The following is a 19,343-nucleotide window of genomic DNA, read 5'->3' on the forward strand; positions in this document are numbered from 1 at the left end:
ATGTAACATTTTTGTGCACTGGTTGGTAAACATATGCAAATGAAGCACAGGTGGTTCTTACCGAAAACCCCATAGGCAGATAGGTAGCTGTTGCACATGGTGTAGAGAGCCTGGTTCTGCCACCACAGATGCTTCATTGGAACACAGAGGCACTTATCAACTTCCTGATCATGCAAGATGTGGTGACGGTAACTGCGATGATAAGGCCACAAATCACACACATCAGGGGGAAAATGTGTAACAAGTGCATTCATTAGCATTTCATTCATTAACAAGAATACGGCTTTATTGCTTAGTTTCTGTTTTACTACACTTATTTTTCAAGATCACCAATAATAACTGAGTGCAGCAAGTAAAGATAAGTGCAAAATAAAACCTAAAGCTATAAAAGTACAGTATGCAGCCTGTATATTGGGAAAATACTGTACATTCTTGAAACAGACTTACAGTCAGCTGAAAGGAATACCTTACACAAAAATAACTTACACATCCCGTGTCTCCCAATGATATTTATTACACAACAATTAAATATTAGGTTGTAACATACAAATAAGTAAATAATTAAAAATTGACAGATACAGTTACGCTAGTAGATAATGCTGTGAAATGAATTTAGCCTCAAGGAAATTGTTCAGGCTAATCGAGGTCTGTCTGTTATGCTCATTTAATCACAATTGTAAATCAAAAGTGGCTCTTTGTCTTTTCCCTGGTGGGCAGCTCTGGAAACACAGAGAATCATGGGAGTAAACCGCTTCTTCGGTGCATCAGCTGTGTGTTGGTTTCATCAATCAAGGGACCAGAGCACAGTACTTAGTGCATTCCCAAACACAGTAGACTGAATCAATTACTCACAGCCATTAACTCCCTAAGTAACAAGCAGAACCAGCAGACTGAAGAACAGCAATATGTTCACTCCTCAAGCCTTTGCATGAGAATAGAAACTAAGATGCTTCACACATCCACCGGCAGACAACCTGCTTCAATAAATAGGCTCATAACGCACAGGCGCGACTTCTCTGACGGTCTTTTGCTCATTTTAGCTTCAATGTGTTCTATCAAAGTCTCACTGTTTTCTAAACAAAGCATAAAACGGTCCAGTGAAGACCATTGAGGAAAAATACAGAGTTTGAATTGTGAAGTAAACCAGTAAATAATGTCATGTGCAGTGTAATAAATTCAGCCATTGATGGAGAATGTTGACGTCTCAGTTTTACTAAAATGCAAACTAAGACGATATCTTTACACAAAACAAAAGTGAACAGACGTATGTGTTTTTTACTGCTGCGAAGTGGCAGCAAAATGGTTTCATTCAGAAGCAAAACCATGACGGCACCATGTGGTCATATCACGTTCTCCCTATGAACACTGTCAGCTGACGTCATTGTCAATGAGTGGACATTTTACGCTTTTAATGGATGCACAAAATATAAACCTGGTTATTTTCAACCATCTGCACGAATGCAGGCTGTACATGTCCATCTATAAAGAAAACATATTGCTTAGGAATGACAAAATTCCACTTTTTGCTTCCTCCATGCATTGTAAAATTGAATAAAGGGAGTGACTAGTTTATCTAGAAATGGATTTATACTAGTGCCGTCAAACGATTAGTTGCGATTAATCCTATACAAAATACAAGTTTGTGTGTGCATAATATATGTTTGTGTCCTATGTGTTATTATTATGTATATATAAAACCACACACATGCATATATAAATTTAAGAAAAAAAATTTTATACATAATTTTTTTAATTTATATATAATATAAAATATATATAAATATAAATTAAGTATGCAATTAATCGTGATTAATCGTTTGACACCGCTGTCTGTCCTTCATAATTGTTCCTCTTTCTATATCTTTTCCAATGAGTCTTGCATTAATAACAACCTTTCAGCAAAGAGTAACAGTCTATGTACTCCACCAAAGCCCAGTCGACTGAGCGCTTGCATGCCCACAAAGGACAAGCCTAAAATTATAGATGCAACAGATACAATACAGCAGATATAAAAAGTCACCGTAAACATTTTCTTCTAAGGTACCCAGAATGCACTGCAACAAGCAAATAATGTCACTCTGTTGAAATAATTTAATGGACAAAGTGGCAAACACTAAATGGTGCAGGGCTAGAAAGTAAACCCACAATTACTTCTGCCAGTTTTTATACACACTATCCCATTGGAGTAAAGCAGCACTCTGTGTCAGGGAAATGTTTTTGCGGTGGATTGGTTTGATGCGCTAAGGCAGTTGTGCTTACAGGCAGGCAATAAAGAGTGTAACTGGAGGTCTATGTTGGTTAGGGTGATTTAGCAGAATTTAAGGCTACCAGATTGAAGTCGACTGCTTAAGTGCAATGGTCCCTCAGTGCTACTCCATCAATCCACTATAGCTCTCTTGTGTCAACTGTTCAGTGAATGAAAATTATGACCCATGAGGAGCAATGAGACATTCCTATATCACAGAAGTGTAAGGATCATCTGTCAGGGCTTTGCCGATGTTCCACATCATTACCACCATCATCTCGCAATGCTCTGATGTCAGCTTTCAGCGTTTCTCCCTAGTGGTCAAAGCCTAACAGTATGTAAGATATAATGTGCGGTTGATGAACTTGTGTATTGCACATTTGGTGGCTCCTCATATCTTGAAGTTTTTCTTGCTTTTTCTGGCAAGTCCTTTGGATGGACTAAACTGTCAACCTCTCCAATGTCCCTAAGCACCTCTTTATCTAGACAGGTGGAGGTGGTAAGGCGCATGCTCTTTGGTTCTCCTTCTGGTGTAAAGAAATAATAATTCTTCAAAAAAGTTCTTCATATGTCAAAGGTCCTTTATGGGACCATTCAGCCAAAAATGCTTTTTCTTTGAAATTGTGTTGGTAAAAGTGTATGCTCACAGATCTTGTCATATTTAGCCACTTCCTCCAAAAAAAAACAATTCACAGTATAGCCATACAGCCTACCAACCACCATCTTCATCAAAAACTCAGACGCATGACACATTTGTGACAAAATATTAATTAATGATTCATGGCACCTATGTGCTGCAGCGTAGAGAAAACACAAGATTCAAGTCACAATTTATTCTCCAAGTGAAATCCCCTGAGCAATGTCACCGAGTGAAGAGTGACAAGGCTGCAGTTGTAAATAAAACGAGCTGTCGCTGGGCGAGACGAGGTGTCAGCTATCCGTACAGGAGGAATGGTTCGGTCCGAGGATCATAGTTTCTACGGCAACTCACATCTGAGGTTGGTTGGGGGTAGCTGCGAGCCCATCAGAGAAGGAAAGCTTGGGTCAACGGGTGAAGTATGAAACGTGTCATCAGTAGAGCGAAAAGACACCGGCTCAACATCTGAACCTCCATCAATTGTCAAGAAACAACGTACAAACTGCACAGGAAATGCATCATTTCCTGATAGCCCAGGAAATCAACAGCTATGGAAAAGTGGTTCAGCTCGGTTTAAAGAGGTCAATTAGGATGAACCGTGGGAGTAATTCCAGGTGGACATTTCAGTCTGTTATGTGGGTACATAACATTTTCCTATTGCTTAATGATTCAATAATTAGATTTTCATAGAGACGCAAACCACAAACGATTGCAGTGTAACAACCCCCTCGGAGATGAGCTTGTCGGCATACTTCTTAAGCACGTGTTCCACTTTAAAGATTTCCTTGGACATCAAGGGCTGAGTAAACATGGCTTAAGAAGGCCATGAGTAAACATACAAAGGCTTAAGAAGGCTGAGTGGGCCCAATCTCACCGATAACACAATTATGCATCATCAACATCAATACACACAATCAAAAAAATCAAACTGCATTCATACTTTGCATGTGTTCCTGTAGCAAAAAGGTCATGGGTTCGATCCCCAGGGAATACATCCAAAGTCACTTTTTGTAAATGCACTTTTTGTTAAACACACCCCATGCAACCTTCACAGACCCTCAGTGGGTCTGAAAGCAATGTCTGAAAAAGACTGTGCTTCCCAAACCAGGAACTTTTGTACTCCAGCACTATAGTACAGTGATTTATTTTTACATTCAGTGACATTTATTTAGTGATATGTAGCAAGTGTCAAGTATTTACCAGGTCTATCACCACATGCTTATTGAATGTGTGTTTGTCCATTCTGCAGTGACTCTACAAACATACATCACGGCTCTGAAACATCAGCCTTGACATGGTAGATGGGTGCGTTGAGCGCACAACCAATGTCTGTTGAGTAGGGAGAAGAATGTGCCATTTGGAGATATGTGGTGAATCCAATCTGGCAACAGATAGCGAAATCAATCTAAAACATACTGAAAGGTCAGGGGTGATGTCTTTGCATACAAACACAAGCTTATCACCACTAACTAACCTGTTAAGCTGTTAACCTGATTATTGACCACAATGTGGATGGTGCCCATGTGCGGAAAAAGCATTTCCTGACTCGCTACCGCAACATCACAAGAAAAAAAGACACTTTAAGACACTGTATATTAGCATATTTATAGAGACAGTATATTTACCGTGTTGAGGGAACCAGTAGTAAAAATGAAGTGAAATAATGGCAAGCCATCTCTAATATCTGGATTTAACCATCTCAGTAAATAGTGAGCATGCACACTGTATGTCATAAACTTAAAAAGCACTTTGTTTAGGGGGACCTTAGTTGCTTCTTGCCAGTCTTGAGGATCAAACCAGCAACCTTCGAGTTACAAGCCCAACTTTCTAACCACTTGTAGCATTTAATGTCATGATGGAGTTTCAAACGTATGTCGTATCCACCACATTGTTGCTAAACATGAATTCCACCCCAGCATGACATCTGAAACAATCAAAGCAAATTCATGCAAATTTCCCCACATTCTCATTGATGTGGTTTATTTCATTAATGCATTCATTTCTGGAGTATAATTAAACACCAACATAATGTAAGTGATAAGCTCATCAAATTTGCCAAAATTACATCCTTTCAGTATAAATGAATGTTAGGATTAAGTGAATCAGCCAAAGGACAAAACCAACTAATGATGAATGAAGAAATGCCTCGCTCACATATCAGATGATATCAGAAAAAAACAACCTTCACCTACCTCAAATCTGCGTACGATTCCTCTCAGTAGAAGTGTAGTTTCATTTTCCACAAAATGTGGTTGGTGGCAACTGAAATGTCTTGCACATACCAGATTGAAGCAAAATATTAATAATAATAATAATAAATAAAAATGCATATAAAAAAGCAACAAATAAAAAATGTGGTATTATATAGATTGCGTAATTGGAAGCTATGAAATTAAAATATTATTATTAGGGGTGCACTGATATATCAGCCGATGATGCTTGCTATGCTTCTCAATGAATTACGGTGAAATGCCGCTACATCCAAAAGCCAGAGGGCGCTCTCGTGTAGAAGCTCAATATGCGCTGCAACAGAAGAACCATACACACGCAGCTCCAGGAAATGGCTTAAGGATATATTTATATTACTGTTTTTCAAACCTTTTCGGGTATTTTCATGATAATAAAAAGTATGTATAATGATTATATTTGACAAGTGTTGCTTTTTCAAATGCAAGTTTTAAATGACTCAAACAAAAGCCCGATTTATAGTCGTGCGTAAAGGGCTCGTTATAGTTGTGCATAGGTCCTATGGTGTAGCTGCGAAGGCGTAGGTTCCGCGTCGGTTTTCTTTTATACTTTTGTGGCGTCGTCCGCGTCGACGTACAAACACACGCGCAAACCGCTGGTAGGCAGTATCCACGCGTGTAACCACAGTAGCAGCGCGACCGTCAGAGAAGAAGAAGCTTGTCAAAGTTAACCTACAAACGAAGAAGAAACAGCAACTTGTTGTGAATGATTTGAGAAGACCAGCAATGATGGAAGTAAATAAACAGTGACTTTTATTGCAATTTGAGTTAAATCACTCCTCAACTTGGCTCATCTTTGTTTTCACCGTCGCAAACGGAAATACCTATGATGCAGTTTTTTTTACCTGACGGGAGGGGTTCTGGTGGACCAATCACAGCGCTTGCAGTCCGCGTAGAACTGACGCGCTGTTAAAAATTTTGCGAGGTGCACGTCAAGCTATGCAGAGCTACGCACAGGCTACGGATAGCCTACGCCGTAGCTACAGCATAGAACTTACGCACGACTAAAAATCGGGCTTAAGTTCTACGCCGTAGCTACAAGTTTTCCTTTACGAAAAAATATGATGGTATAAGTAAAAGAAAAATGATATCACCTGCTAAATTTAGCATTATTATTAATTTCATGGTTAGTGAAACATTTAAGTATCAAAATGAATCCATGCAATTCATGCAACCATAGTAGTTTAGTTATGCATCCTGTACATAACACGGGGTCTATCAGAAGACATGGGTCTCCTCAAGAGAGGAGCACACATAAGAGGAGACAGGTGCAAATGTAATTAAAGCTACAACACAGATAAAGAGGGCAGCGCATGGAAAGATACATCATACCGAAATTAAGTGCCTTCTGGTTCAATACACACCCTCATTAGCTGCGTTGTGGCTAAGGGAAAACTATGACAAAACCCAACCTGACCCATACAATGCAAGTATATAGAAAAAAGGCACATTTTGAGAGATCTTCTCACTGGCTATTACTCTCTTTTTCGATCTGTTATGAGAACATGTCCTACATCCTTCTATTCTGTAGACACTAAAGGCAATCGGACCCGACAGGAGCAAAGGGGAAGATTTATGGGCCTTTATCTCAGATAACATTAACCTGTGCTTGCGATTCTGTCTCTCCCCTTTAGCCGCTGTCGCTGTCTGAGATCAGGAATCTGTAATGGCTAAATGAGGAATTGTTTGGCTGACCACTTACACGACTACACAGCCAGAAACACACACACACTCCCTTTCCATTAATCTAGCTAAATGAGTCACCATATAACCAAAATGCAAGCACTGGTACAAGCAGCGATACTAAAGTTCATTACAATAATCTTGATCTGATATAATATGAAGTGCTATCAGCTCTGATTATGAGCTTTGGAAAGCAACTTCCAATGGGCTTTGGAAGCCTTTGGCAAAACTTATAAGACTGAATTACACACATGGGCGTCTAAGAAACAGCACAGCACAGACTTTTATGTATGTTGGGAAATATGCATTTAGCATATTTAATAGTTAATATTTAGCATTTTAATAATATTGGGGTCTGTTATTCGTTGAATGTCCAATAGCAGCATATCATCAAAGATTTTTTTTCAGTCAGCTCCAACAATCTAATTTTCCTTCCATAATTAAAAAGGAGATGTATGCGGCGGATGGGCGCAGTCTTGTTGCTACAGTGACGTATAAATATTGCGGCTGGGGTTAGCAAGGTCAGCCGCCAATTACATTACACACAACTCTGCCTAATGCAGTCGTGTTAGCAAAAGAAAGAGAGAGACAATGTCAAAGATGAAGATTTAATGTATATGTGGACAAAATGTAAAATAAAAATAAACATATATAAGGTAAAAGATGCCTATAATGTACTGTACAATGGTTTATCTGTAACTATTAAAAGAGCATCTGTACAAAGAAAGTGTAACTCTCATCAGTTACAGTATTAAACACACAATGGGAGTGGCTAACATATGAGAATGAAAACTGAGCCTCGAGCCTCAAGCCTCTTGGAAGTTAGCAATTTTGTCTTTGAATCAAATATTACAGTGTATTTATGGCTGAAGGATACTAAAGACATCTTCATCATCGTACATAAATCAGTAGTGAGTATACTGAAAGGATTTCTCACCAAGCCGATTGACGTGATCACATCTGAGGTACTTTAGGGGATCAAGATAAGGGTCTAGTTGGGGTCTAATTTGAGATAAGCATCTCTATCCTAAAAGCATATGAGAGATGATTGATACGATATCTCCATCTTTTACATTTATGAACAAAGCACAACAGGACCAGAAAGTGCAATTCCTTAACTGGAGGCTTGCTGACCCGCACAAACCAGAAAAACAACACAACACATGACTGAAAATTTCCCAGGGATTCACACCAAGTTGAACATACAACCCCAACAGGATGGCAAGAGGAAAAGAAAAAATGCCTTTGCCAAAAAACAGAATTTAATAAATCCCTATGATACTTCATTAATTAATTTGAGGAAGCAGGGAAAATATTACCACCTGTTTTGATTCGAGCAATCTCTTTGATATTTTCATTTTCAAAAGGAAGAAAATGTCTAATTAGGCTAAAATTAATCACGTGATTTGCATAACTACTCAGGGACACTATAACATGTATGGGTTTACAAGCACTTGACTTGTTTCAGTCCCCTGAACACCAGTGCCAATAACTGAATATAATCTTTATCAAAAATTCTTCTTGTAGATTATTTTAATAAAACATCTTCTGTCTTATCCAGATCCAACCTGATTAGAGTGTGAACAGCTAAATGATCCTCCACCTTTTATTGTGACATAGCTGGTGTCTCAGACATGGCTCACCTGTGGAGCAGTGTGCATGGACAAACACCTCTCTCATGTTTCCTTTGGACTGTTGGCTTGTGCATTACGGACATATGCATTCCAAGACGGGCCAGAACCGGTTTATACATTTTTCATTTGTCAAAGGACATCTCATACTAAACTGGAAAGCAGTTTACAGAATGTTACGTAATATAAAAAATTTACAATAGAGCTGCATGAATATTTAAGCAACCACACTTTATCAGCTTGACGTTACATCTGGATGTCAGTCCAATGTTGGATTTTGACCTCAGGCTGGCGTTCTTTTTGACACCAACTTGATGTTACATTTGGATGTCAGTCCAACGTTGGGTTTTGACGTCAAGCCAACATTGGTTTTTTGATGTCGACCTGACGTTACAGTTTGACATCAGGCCAATGTTGTTTTTTTACGTCAACTCGATGTTACATCTGGATGTCAGTGCGATGTTGGGTTTTGATGACAAACTGACGTTACAGTTTGGCATCAGGCCAATGTTGTTTTGTACATCAAATTGATGTTACATCTGGATGTCAGTCCGACGTTGGGTTTTGACGTCAAGCCAACATTGTTTTTTTATGTCAACCTGACGTACAGTTTGACGTCAGGCCAATGTTGGTTTTTTACGTCAACTTGATGTTAGATCTAGATCTCAGTCCGATGTTGGGTTTTGACGTCAAGCCAACGTTGGGTTTTGATGACAACCTGACGTTACAGTTTGGCATCAGGCCAATGTTGTTTTTTTACGTCAACTCGATGTTACATCTTGATGTCAGTCCGACGTTGGGTTTTGACGTCAAGCCAACATTGTTTTTTTATGTCAACCTGACGTTACAGTCTGACATCAGGCCAATGTTGTTTTTTACGTCAACTTGATGTTACATCTGGATGTCATTCCGATTTTGGGTTTTGATGACAAACTGACGTTACAGTTTGGCATCAGGCCAATGTTGTTTTTTACGTCAACTCGATGTTACATCTGCATGTCTGTCCGACGTTGGGTTTTGACGTCAAGCCAACATTGTTTTTTTTATGTCAACCTGACGTACAGTTTGACGTCAGGCCAATGTTGGTTTTTTACGTCAACTTGATGTTAGATCTAGATGTCAGTCCGATGTTGGGTTTTGACGTCAAGCCAATGTTGGGTTTTGATGACAACCTGATGTTACAGATTGGCATCAGGGCCAATGTTGTTTTTTACCTCAACTTGATGTTACATCTGGATGTCAGTACGACGTTGGGTTTTGACGTCAAGCCAGTATTGGGTTTTGATGACAACCTGACGTTACAGTTTGACGTCAGGTCAATGTTGTTTTTTTACATAAACTTGATGTTACATCTGGATGTCAGTCCGACGTTGGGGTTTGACGTCAAGCCAACGTTGGTGTTTGACGTAAACCTGACGTTACAGTTTGACGTCAGGCCAATGTTGGTTTTTGATGTTACATTTAGATGTCAGTCCAATGATGGGTTTTGACGTCAAGACAACATTGGGTTTTGATGACAACCTGACGTTACAGTTTGGCATCAGACCAATGTTGTTTTTTATGTCAACTTGATTTTACATCTGGATGTCAGTCGACGTTGGGTTTTGACGTCAAGCCAACGTTGGTTTTTGACGTCAAATTGTAACGTCAGGTTGATGTCAAAAACCAACGTTGGCTTGACGTTAAAACCCAACATCGGACTGACATTCAGATGTATCATCAAGTTGAAGGCCAATGTTGGTTTTTGATGCAACTTGATGTTACATCTGAATGTCAGTCCGGTGTTGAGTTTTCAGGCCTACGTAAATGGGTTCAATTCCAGAGAACACACATACTGATCAAATGAATAGCTTAAAAGCACTCTAAGTCACTTTGAAAAAAAAATGTGTCTGCCAAATGCATAAAATAAGAATTACTCTTTACAAAGCTATACCAACGCTGTTAAACTGCTTAAACTATTTATTCCACAAGTAGACTACCGGGCCAGCAGTTCTGGTCAATCCTGACATGACACATTTATTTGCACATTTAAAACAACCTCTGCTCGCAGTCGCTTCCTGCTCATTTACACGATGCAAGTATATTGTCTGACAGTCACAAAGATGCATGGAGTTTACGGTTTGTTTACAGCTGTCCCCATCTGGTCATATGTTATCAATAAAGATGCCTGCTTCATCTCTATGTCCTCAGAAATAAATGTCACCTTGAGATCCGCTTGAGTTCACATGCAGTCACATTTTACTCTGGCTTGCGTTTCTTCTCTCATCTTGTGACGTCAAATCTGCCTTCATTCGAAGGCAGCACTGCGGTTGTTGCATCTAAATTAGACAGTTTAACACTTAAGTAATTGCTGGTTTAGGGTTAGATAAATGAAATGAAAATTAATTGTAAAGCATTAAAGGAAAACACCAAAGTTTTTCAAAATTGTACTATGTTCTTACCTCAAGATGTATTAATACATACCCATCTTTTTTCAATGCGTGCACTTTTAATCTTTGTACAGCGCTTCATGAATGTGTTAGCATTTAGCCTAGCCCCATTCATTCCTATGGCTCCAAACAAAAGTTTTATTTTGTGCCACCTACTTACTCGTGTAACTACTCATGTAACAGTCTTTAAATAGGAAAAACATGGAAGTGTTTGGTGGCATCTAAATTCATCCCTGTTTGGATCCCAAGGAATGAATGGGGCTAGGCTAAATGCTAAAACATTCACGAGGTGCTGTACAAAGATTAAAAGTGCACACATTGAAAAAAAGGTATGTATTAATTTGTCTAAGTTGAGGTAAGAAGAGAGTAAAATATTGAAAATCTTTGGTGTTTTCCTTTAAAAATGTACAATTAACAAGCAATAGAGCCAATCTGGAAAAAACTGGAAATATGATACTTTGTTAACATTCATGAACCATCATTGCCACAAAATATGTTCTTTGATAAAAGAACATCCTTTTTAAACTTGTTGAATTTATGGAATTACAATTATTGTTACAGTTATTGAATTTGTCTATGTCTATACCTATATCTATGTCTATACCTATATCTATGTCTATACCTATATCTATGTCTATACCTATATCTATCTATCTATCTATCTATCTATCTATCTATCTATCTATCTATCTATCTATCTATCTATCTATCTATCTATCTATCTATCTATCTATCTATCTATCTATCATGCAGAAATAACCTGATAGTCACTGAAGAGTGCTGAGGGCTTACCTGAAGGCTTGTATGATGATGTCTGGTTTGAAATCACCTGTAGCATTTAAGGTTCACAATAATATGGGTTAAACTAGTAAACCATTTAGTGAGACAGCAAAAAACAACTACAGATTAGAAAAACAATTAAACAGTAACAATAACAGACAAGTATACAAACTCACAATCACTGTTCAAAATGAATACAATAAAATATTTATAGAAATGACATCGGGCCAGAGTTGTGCTATAGGGCCTATAATGAGAACATTGATATTTTCAGTTAAATCTAATTCTTAATCATTTCACACAATTAGGTTTTCCTAATGTTTGAAGGGAATGTGCAGAATTCTCTTGTACATGTGATTTCAGTCATCTAGATCGATGGTCTTTATGTTGCTGGATTTTACAGTCTGAGCTAATTACCTTCCCACCCCCTCAATAGCTTCAAACTAGTTTCATCACTCTTAGTGGCCAACCACCAGAAAAACAAAGCATTGTCATAAATCATGACTGAAGTGCTATCATATGCTTATGATTAAACTACAGCGTTAAGACAACAGTTGACAAAATGCCAAACGCATCAATGATTTTCCCACGTCATGCACATCCTTTCATATGTGAAATGTACAGCAACTCTTACTTTTAAATAGAGATGTTCACATTAGATGAAAAAACAGAGTGAAATGGTAATCTGCACATTGGTATAAGTAGATCTACGATTGTGGTGCTATTATACATGTCATTATAATAAAACAACCACATTCATCCTTGTAACAACCATTTCTGTTTGTTCTGTGAGCAGCACTAAAATGCCTAATCGAAACTCAAGATTGGTACAAAAAAGCATCTTGTAACCAAGCATAAGTAAGGTCATGTAATTATGAGTGGAAATGCCATTTTGGTGCTCTCTGACTTTAGCTCTTGAAATAGATGGAGCCAGGAGCCTCTGTTTCCAGACATCTTATTAAAAGCAGCAGTTATTTGAAAAAACAACACATGATACACTCTTGATGCAAACCTTATAAACAAATGCTGAAAGTAACTCATTTCACTGACATTTACATTTCTATGGGCTTGTTAAGTCTGACGTCATGCATTGCTTCTGGGTCCAACCGATTTCAAATGCCATAGGGAATTAATCACATTAATATACACTTCTATCATAATGCAACACTAGATCCAAATTTTTATCTCCATAACAAAATCTGAGATGACCGGACATGGATTTTTACGAATTATTGATTTATTGCTGTCAGTGATTCAGTGAGTCTGGAGACTTGGAGTTTATAACATTTCCGCTTGAAATGTTTTATATGAATAAATGGTGCTCATAAACGGCTGTTTAAATAATATCCTCTATTGAAATGAGTGGAGGCTTGGACCCAGAAACAGTATTCCTTACCTCATGACTTAACAAGCCCATTATGGTTTGACATTTTAATAACCTCAATTTTTGTGAAAGGATCATATTTGGAACACCAAGTGCTGCAAGATGAATTGATGAAAGCATCAGCAGTTTATTAAGATAAAGACTTTAGTGATCAAAAGAGGACAATCATGTAATCTGATAAATAAGGTCAAGTTAAAATTGGTCACCCTGTCATCATTACGTTCAAAGAACAAGTCAAAAGCACACCGAACACATATTTTTTTTTAAAGTATGGATAAATACTGTAGATCATTTGCATGCACTCTGTATAAATCTATATGATATGTCACAATAACCAATACTGTGATAAATATAGTATAAATATTTTTTTCAGAATGATATCAATGCCTGCCACTGAATTTGTAATCGAGCAAAAATAATTAAATATATTTAAATCTACATTGATCTATCCGTACACTCTAAAAAAATGCTTGGTCATTTTCAACCCAACACTGGGTCAAATTAAATTAACCCGGAAATTTTTTATATTTGACCCAACAATGTTAAAACAACACAGCATAAATTAAATTACAACCCAAGGGGCTGGTCCCTTGTTGACCGAACGCTGGGTTGAAATTAACCTGTAACATGTTTTTTATAGAAATACCTCATCATAAGAAGTCAAGTTCAAATACAGTTAAGGAGCCACAATTGTGCTCATCTTTCTGTAGCTTACTTTGTGAAGCAACGTCAAAATCATAGGTTTGATTATCAACACGTACTAAAAAGTTGCATTTACATTTCTGCATTTGGCAGACGATTTTATCCAAGCTCAAGATCATTTGTGCTACTAACACAAAACACTACTACTGAGCTATACAGGAACATATACTGCACATACTGTGTGAATGCAATGTATATAGGTTGCTCTGGATAGTAGTGTTTCCTGGCATTACTGTAAAAAAGGATTGGGAATGACCAGCACTAGATAATAGGCACAAAGATTATAGATTATAGATTAATGCATTGTGTTTTCGTTCACATATTAAAAAACGCAAAGGAGAGACGTATCAGATTCAACCATTTTAATTATCAAATTATAATAAAATAAAGAACACAACAAGAAAATAATCACTACCTTTAAATATCAACATTATTTCATAAAGTTTCCTTTAATCAAAACAACAAGAGTAAAAACCTAAGCATAATAAATTGCTAAAAATGTCATGCAAAAACGATAGATAATTTCCCGCAATTTGATATTGCAGCATTTCCATTAATGTGTACATACAAGTACTTTTATTTCAGCATCTAACATTTTTTTTCATTATCAAACATGTTCCAAATTCCCCTTCCGAGTATGGCAGAAAAATCGGATAGGTTTTGTGCAATACCTTTATAATCAAGTGTCACAGGGACCTTAGTGTGTTCAGAGGTTTTCCATGCATATTGTGTGTTAGACATCACCAGTACACATTTTAATCTGAATTGATGTTAGTGCCTGAATAAGTGCAGTGGAAAAAAATCAATGCCTGTGTCTCCCAATTTTAAACTGGTCATTTAATTTCTCAAGTTCATGCTGTAAATCTGACCACTATTTCTCTGTCATCCCATAAATGCCAGCGAGCATAAAACTTAATTAAAATAACAGAAAAACCTAACCAAATTATATTTGCCAAAAATAATGATTTACATATTGTCATACATCCAAGAGACTTGAAACCTATTGGTAGAAATAAAGGCATAATGTGTTTCCCTAAAACACATCTAAAAATCACCTAAATTGTCTTTCTGAAGAAAAAGAAGGCATTTAAACAGGATCAGTCACTAGCCAACATTAATGGCAGTTTGGAGGAGAGGTGGAAGGCTCAGTGTGGCTGGCGCTGGGACCTGGGTTGGGTTCTGGGTCTGGTTCAGAACTGACCTGCTCATAGAGGAACCCGTACAGACTGACATCAGGCCTCTGGGTGTTCTTAGACAGCACATTAGAGTACTGCTTTAACAGGCAATACAAAGTGCCTGAGAGACAGAAAAAGAGATGGAGAGAAAAGAGAAGGGAAAAAAGATTTAAGGCATGGTGAGCATCATGGCGTCAGCAGAGTCCAGAGCCATTCATAAATCAAAGAGCGTTTGGCTTTACTGCGTTCTCCACTTTAGTACAATAGATAGCTGACAGCGTTTTCCCAAAAAAGCTTCAATAAATGTCACAAAGGAAAAATGGAACAGCGACAGCGGGGTCAGTTGAAGCAGAAAATCACATTGAACAGCACAAACAGTTTAATTTCATTAGGTAAAACAAATCGTTCAATAATGCAGAAAACAAATGGGCACTATTTTGATTACATGAACAAGATCCAAAAGCCTTAATGAACCATTTCACTTATGCAAAACTATCTTCCCGGGCTGTCCGAAAATAAAAAATATTGAATTGATTGAATAGATCTACAAAAATGCTTTTAAAATTAGATTTGCTTTGGGTTAATACATCTGAAATATATATCATAGTACTACGTCCAACCCGATCTCACAGGAATTTGTACATATTATACAAGGTTAATTAATGAAACCCCAGCTCTACACCAAAAATCAAAGGGGCAAATGTATAAACAACCCGCACCCAACCGACGTTTTCAACTAACCCGCCCACAACTCAGAATAAAAAAAATAAAAGATAAATATTGTACCTGACCCGCTCCCTAGCCTGCATTTTTTAAAAGTAGTAATTGTTTAAAATAGTTAATTGCCATCTTAATTTCAAACGACCCGAACGACCATGACCCGAATATCATTAAAAATATTTTTGGATGACTCGGGACTGCGGGTGATCGCAGGCACCCGCTCATTTAGGATCAATCTGCGCATCACTGATTGGAACACACTGAAACACATCACTTCCGGGTTAGCGTGTAACACGGTTTATTTACACAACTTTATTTTTTTATGCATCCAAAGCTCAAATTCGATCCGATAATTTTGCACCCGCAGATGGTTGGCATCCCACGCAGCCCATTTCTGACTCAATTTAATAGCGAACCAAACCTAAAGGCATAAGGCTACACTGCAAAAAATGACTTTCTTGCTTAGTATTGTTTTCTTTTTTCAGTAGAAATATCTAAAAAGTTTATATTAAGATGTATTTTCTTGATAAGTAAAAAAGACCTAAGAAAATTAGTCTAGTTTTTAGACAAAAGAAATATACAATTTAAGTGAATTTACTTGAAACAAGCACAAATATCTGCCAATGGGCTGAGAAAAAACATCTTGAAATAAGATTTCTTTTTTCTTAAACACTTAATTCAAGCTAAATCACCCCATTGGCAGATATTTTTGCTTGTTTTAAGCACAAATTTACTTAAATTTTATATTTTTGATCGAAAAAATTTAACTTATTTTCTTAGGTCATTTTGCTCATTAAGAAAATCCATCTTTATTTTTTTTATATTTCTACTGAAAACAAGACAAAAATACTAAGTTAGAAAGTCATTTTTTGCGGTGTAAGGTCCCAATCTGATTGACCAGCTTTTATGACATGTATTTTGACACAGATTTTGCAAACCATCCTAAACAATGCTTTGAGCCAAGCTAAATGCATCATTATATGCGTGTACATATGAGGATATTTTACCCTATAAAAAACTCTCTTCCCATGCAAACAAATTGTGTGATTTTTGAGGTTGCATCAATTTCTGTTTTTGTCTTTGCTCTGTTTTGCCTTCACATTTCAGACTGGGACCCACCTTTATAGCGGCCTTTGTCCTCTTGTTTGATGCACACCAAGGTTCAGGTTGCACTGTTCACACTTACTTATATGAACCGCACCAACTGATCAATGGCACCACAGTTTGATTTAATCAAACCAAATCAGCAAAGTGTGAACACCCTCTAAATCAGATCTGCATGCACTTACCAACAGTGACATGTCTGTCTTTAAGAAAGGTATGCAGGTCATGCACTTCCCTCATGAGTTCTTCATCTCCAAATGTGAAGTATGCCACATCTCTCCCAGCCTCAGAAGCTGCCATCAGCTGCAATAGAGCTGGAAGGACAAATCAACAGGGTTGACACTGAGCAGCAGTTCCAGTCATAAAAGCCATAAAAACAGTTTAGGATGCATTTCATTTTCATCACAGTGACAGACTGACTATACAGCCATATTCTTTACCATAGAATTTACTACACGCATCTGTTAACAGTAATGGGATGTATGCATTTATGCATAGATTCCTGTCATGATCCATGTATGGAACATGAAATGAAAAGAGCAAAAGCCGATTACCCTTCCAACCCATTAACACAAGCAAAGGACAATGGAGCACAAATAATATGTTTTCTGATGGTCTCCTGTAATACTGATATAGTTGTCTAACCCAAATAACTAAATTCGATGCAATACATCATAGACTACATAATAGTGTGGATTCTTTACACGCTCTTAGCTGTAGAGAAAATGAGTGGCACATCCAATTTGTCTTTAAAAGGTAAATAATCCATGTCCAACAACCCCTATTAAGGGCCTCAATCTTAGTCACCCTGCTTCAAATTGAGTCTAAAGATTTTAAATATTTAAAGAGGTTGAACGCAGCCCCCTGATGAATGAATTTTGTTCAAATCAGAGCAACCAATTACAGTGGGTAATCTGTAGCATAACTGGCTTCACCATAAAAACTAAACAGACTTCAGCTTCAAGATACTTCATTTACTATGTTAAGCAGGCAGCTATGAATACACACACTAACTTTTCACATTTTAACAATAAAGGACTATCAAAGGCTGAAAAAATATTATGTAACATCAGTGGCGGTTCGTGACTGCTCTTCTGAGGGGGCAAATTCAAAATTAGTGTTCGGAGTGTCGTGTGTTGCTTGTGTTTTCAAAATATGTGAAGGTTGGGTCATGTGAACCATGTGCATCATGTGTTTTGTCGAAGTAAGTGCCTGCTGCACACGCGTCAAAACCGTTTATGATAACAGAAACGCTCACACTCACAAAATGCAAGCAAGACACTCCCTTAACAGTAAACTTTGATTACACATGAGATTATGTGAGTATCTGGCAAACGCAAGCATCTCTTTCATCATAAACCCTTTAGACACGTAAGCAGCAGGCACTTATTTTGACAAGACACAAGATGCAAATAGGTTCACTCGACTCGCCAAACACATATTTTGAAATTACAAACCACACACACATGATGGGCTACATACATGTTGTGACGAACTTCGCACCAAGCGTCCTCGAAAAAAGAAGTCACCGCCGCCACTGTGTAACATTCAAACAGCAAATAAAGACTTTCTGGTGAAATCACAAACTTGCAATTAATTTATTAACTGACTGACTCCATTCCCATCCTGCGTTTATCTACCTTTGAGTCGAGTGTCACCTCCAAACGCACCACATCCCCAGTTCCCTGTGGCAACAGCGGAGAGGTTTTGAGGGTTGACACCATGTCGCACAAATCCACAATATGCCTAGAAATCAGAGATTTTCTTATGTCACAGAGAACCGAATACAAAGACACTGTAACAAATACATAGTGGGCAATTTCCAAGCAAGGTTCAAAGAATCTCAAGGATTTTCCTTTTTATATCAACAAGACTCCTTTTAGCAGAATTTGAGTTTGAAGCCCCTGCTGACCTTGTTTAGCTCCCGGTTCATTTTGTCAGGTTGAAATTGTTCCATGAAATGCCTGAACTTCAGTGCATCCAGGGCAACAATCTCAGTGCACCTCTGCTGCCATTCGTCCCTGAGTATGGAAACAGATTTGCTCATTTTAGCTATAAGCAATTTTAAACATGTTGGTAAAGTATATTAGGAGCCAGAATTACTAACAACGTGTGCCAGTGCAAACGCCTATTTTACTGTTAAAACGACTGTCAGGATTTACTAAAGACACACAGTGAAAGATTAGCACTAAAAATGCATTAACACCATGGTTTTTGCTGACACTATTGCCTATGCATTTGTATTTGTGGTATTATTTAAAGGGGCCATGGCATGAAAATCTTTTCCATGTTTAAGTGCTATAATTGGGTTCCCAGTGCTTCTATCAACCTAGAAAATGTGAAAAAGATCAACACAGTAACTTAGTTTTGGTAAACCATTCTGTGCAAGCATGTGAAAAATTAGGTCATTGAAATTTGGCTCTCCTTATGATGTCATAAGGAGATCTTATTATAATAATACCGCCCCTTAATCTGAACTATCCAACCACGGCACATCCATTTAGCGCAAAGAGAAAGAGAGAGTGAGAGAGAAAATAATTCACAGCACAATTGAGTTTCAATTACAACAAACCACCATCATGAATTTCATCAGCTCATTTGCATTTA

At 37.6% G+C, this 19,343-nt stretch overlaps 1 protein-coding gene across 2 annotated transcripts in view; it reads right to left on the bottom strand.

Moving 5' to 3' along the window:
* Positions 1-14,084: 14,084 nt before the first annotated feature.
* parga (poly (ADP-ribose) glycohydrolase a) overlaps positions 14,085-19,343 on the bottom strand; it is a 46,801-nt gene continuing 41,542 nt past the window's right edge. For both annotated transcript variants that reach the window (XM_065296609.2, XM_065296608.2), the window contains exons 15-18: positions 18,649-18,757; positions 18,377-18,482; positions 16,922-17,050; positions 14,085-15,033 (exon numbers count right to left, since the gene is read on the bottom strand). In XM_065296609.2, the coding sequence (XP_065152681.1) occupies positions 14,852-15,033; positions 16,922-17,050; positions 18,377-18,482; positions 18,649-18,757 (526 nt within the window). In that variant the 3' untranslated portion in view covers positions 14,085-14,851. The remainder of the gene's footprint in view (positions 15,034-16,921; positions 17,051-18,376; positions 18,483-18,648; positions 18,758-19,343) is intronic.

Source organism: Paramisgurnus dabryanus, chromosome 20 (genome assembly GCF_030506205.2).
Source record: "Paramisgurnus dabryanus chromosome 20, PD_genome_1.1, whole genome shotgun sequence".
NCBI lineage: Eukaryota > Metazoa > Chordata > Actinopteri > Cypriniformes > Cobitidae > Paramisgurnus > Paramisgurnus dabryanus.